This window comes from Apium graveolens, chromosome 11 (assembly GCF_009905375.1).
Source record: "Apium graveolens cultivar Ventura chromosome 11, ASM990537v1, whole genome shotgun sequence".
NCBI classification, from domain to species: domain Eukaryota; kingdom Viridiplantae; phylum Streptophyta; class Magnoliopsida; order Apiales; family Apiaceae; genus Apium; species Apium graveolens.
The window spans coordinates 201,390,583-201,393,451 of record NC_133657.1 but is presented as its reverse complement, the minus strand read 5'-3'; the positions used below and the strand labels follow the sequence as shown (position 1 = coordinate 201,393,451).

At 35.6% G+C, this 2,869-nt stretch overlaps 1 protein-coding gene across 1 annotated transcript; it reads left to right on the top strand.

Moving 5' to 3' along the window:
- The first annotated feature begins 561 nt into the window (after positions 1-561).
- LOC141698659 (GDSL esterase/lipase At1g29670-like) lies at positions 562-2,869 on the top strand. The gene is made up of 5 exons (XM_074503432.1): positions 562-848; positions 1,367-1,491; positions 1,613-1,858; positions 2,002-2,248; positions 2,484-2,869. Exons 1-5 carry the CDS (start codon positions 596-598, stop codon positions 2,702-2,704), a joined length of 1,092 nt encoding a protein of 363 aa, XP_074359533.1. The 5' UTR covers positions 562-595; the 3' UTR covers positions 2,705-2,869.

The window sequence follows — 2,869 nt, the reverse complement described above, 5'->3', positions numbered from 1 at the left end:
ATAAAATTGAGTATATTATATCGGGAATGCCCTAATAATTAATCACTTCAACTTCTCTTTTTCGCTACCTCCAAAATATGATTTTTAGAAAAATATCCAACTACAGCTTCTTTTTCTTTTGTGAAATAACAGCGCCTCAATTATTTATTTTGTAAATATAATTAACAAAAGAAAATAGAAGTACACTTTCCACTTTCTAGCTAGGGTTACCCTCTACATGCATCCTCGGCTCCGCTGGCACTCGTTTTGAGGTCATCAAAATATAGTGGAGAAACAAGTCAACTATTACAATCGTTTCTAAATAATAATAAAAAAAAGAGTTGAAATTTGCAGCGTATCGCGAAGTACATGGACAGTTAGGATCTTAGGGAGGGCCGCCGCCACGGAACCCTAATTATGTAAGTAAATATATTGTAATCGACTTACTTTAGAACCTTAGACTTTTGTTGTTTCCACTTGTTCTTAAAAGAAATCATAATATGGTACGTACGTAGTTCATTTCATCATCATGATCACAGATTTTTTCACTATAAAAAGTCTCCTTTCTTTGTACTTACCAGGCACCAAGATTCTTGATTTCAGAAGCTTTTCTTCAATGGCATTGTCTTTTAAGTCATGCATGTTGTCATTGATATTGTTAATAATTTTGAAGCTGCAGATACTGGTTATTAGGGCTGAGCCACAAGTCCCCTGCTACTTTGTTTTTGGAGACTCGCTGGTTGATGTTGGCAACAACAATAACCTTGTAACTCAAGCCAAAGTTAACTACCCTCCTTATGGCGTTGATTTTCGTAACCAAACCCCAACGGGAAGATTCACCAATGGCGAAAACACTGCAGATATTATCGGTACGTCGTATATCTGCGTTCACTATTGATTAATTTGACCCTTTTCTTGATTATTTACAAATAAAATACTAACCTGGAATTTTGCGTTACAAGATTTTTTTTTTAAGTGGCACTAGTTCCTTGTTTTATTCTAGCTAGATACGTCTATGTACTCTCACCGCTAAATTATCAACTGCACAAATTTAATCGGCCTAAATTCGACCGACTCGGTGGTTTCATTGGGCACGGCTAAATCCAACCGTCTGTGGTCGAATTTAAATCTGGTTGAAATTGTTCTGCTGAATTTAGTAATAAATGTGACCGGATTTTTTGTACGGTTGAATTTAACTTCATCAAAAAATGGAGGGAATTTAACTCCATCACATTTAACCGTTTTTCTTGTAGTGTCTTTTCATTCCAATTTATCTGTTAAGCAAAACAAATTAATTGGGACCTAAGGCTTGTAATTTAGACATATGTTATGTTCGTGTTGTTTTGTTTGTATTCTTAATAATGACCAAACATAATGAATATTACAGGAAGGCTTCTGGGGTTTGCTAATTACACTCCACCGTTCGCAACTGCAAGAGGCCCGGAAATCCTTCAAGGCGTGAATTATGGATCAGGAGGATCTGGAATTCGCGACGAAACAGGAAGAAACCTGGTAAAGAGTGTACAAATTGTTGATTATATATATTTGCAAGCACAGTGTATACATTCGCAATCATCAACGAACAGGATTCTATATCTTACAAAACCATTATTCTACTGATATGTCCTCTCAGGGTGATCGGATTAGCATGAACGAACAGTTACTTAATCACGGAATTACAAAATTTCGGATAGCACTTTTTCAAGGAAACATAAGTTTCACTAAGGAGTATCTGAGAAAGTGCATTTACACAGTTGGAATGGGAAACAACGATTTTATAAACAACTATCTCATGCCTGACAAGTACATTACAAGCAGGATATATACACCAGAGCAATATGCAGATGTACTCATTCAACAATACTCGAAACAGCTTAAGGTATATATGTAATGAATTTATGACAAGAAAATTAGAATCAAACTTATCGATCTATACTATTATATTAAAGACGAACTACAGATAATCTGTTGGTAACTATTTCTAGCTCCTTAATTAACAATTGTTTTGTTTACTGGACATAGACTTTATACAATTACGAAGCTAGAAAAGTTGCTGTATTTGGACTTGGCCAAGTAGGTTGCACCCCGGCAATTGTTATGAAATTTGGCCCGGATGCATCAGGATGTGTTGACAGAGTTAATGCTGCAATTAACCTAGTTAACGATAGACTGAAGCCACTTATTGATGACTTGAACAGCAATCTAAGTGGTGCAAAGTTCATCTATATCAACACTACTAATATAAATCAAGGAGATCCTATCGCTGCTGGTAAGTGCATCTAATATTATGGATTTTAAGTCTTTTACTGAAAATATTCTGGTGATGTTAGAATCATGGTATTTCAATCCTGTTAACAGAAATGAGAGTGAGATTTTAATGCAAAAATGTATTACAACGATCTCATTCACATTCTCGTTAACCAGATTGTAATCACATGATCGATCCAAACTATACCTTAGAGAAATTAACGTTTTTTTGAATTTATATTTTCCGCGAATTTCAGGCTTCAGGGTTTTCACTCCATGTTGCATCGCCTCAGTGGATTTGGGAAAGGGGCAATGTGAACCAAACCTTCCTCCATGCACCAATCGCGATATCTATATTTTCTGGGATGAATTTCATCCAACACAGAGGGCAAATAACATCACTGCGACAAGATCATATATGGCTGCTTCTCCGTTGGACTCCTACCCAATGGATATCCGCAGCTTGGCTCAGCAATGAGAAATTTATAAATGCCCAAGTATTGATAATTAATAAACGAAACTGCATCATTAGTAATTAAGATAGCAGTTTACTTGTTTTGAATAAGCCTGTCACGAACACTCTATCAGCTTGAAAGCTTTTAGAGAAAGTATATTAGTTTTGTGAAGCATCATTTTTAAGTTA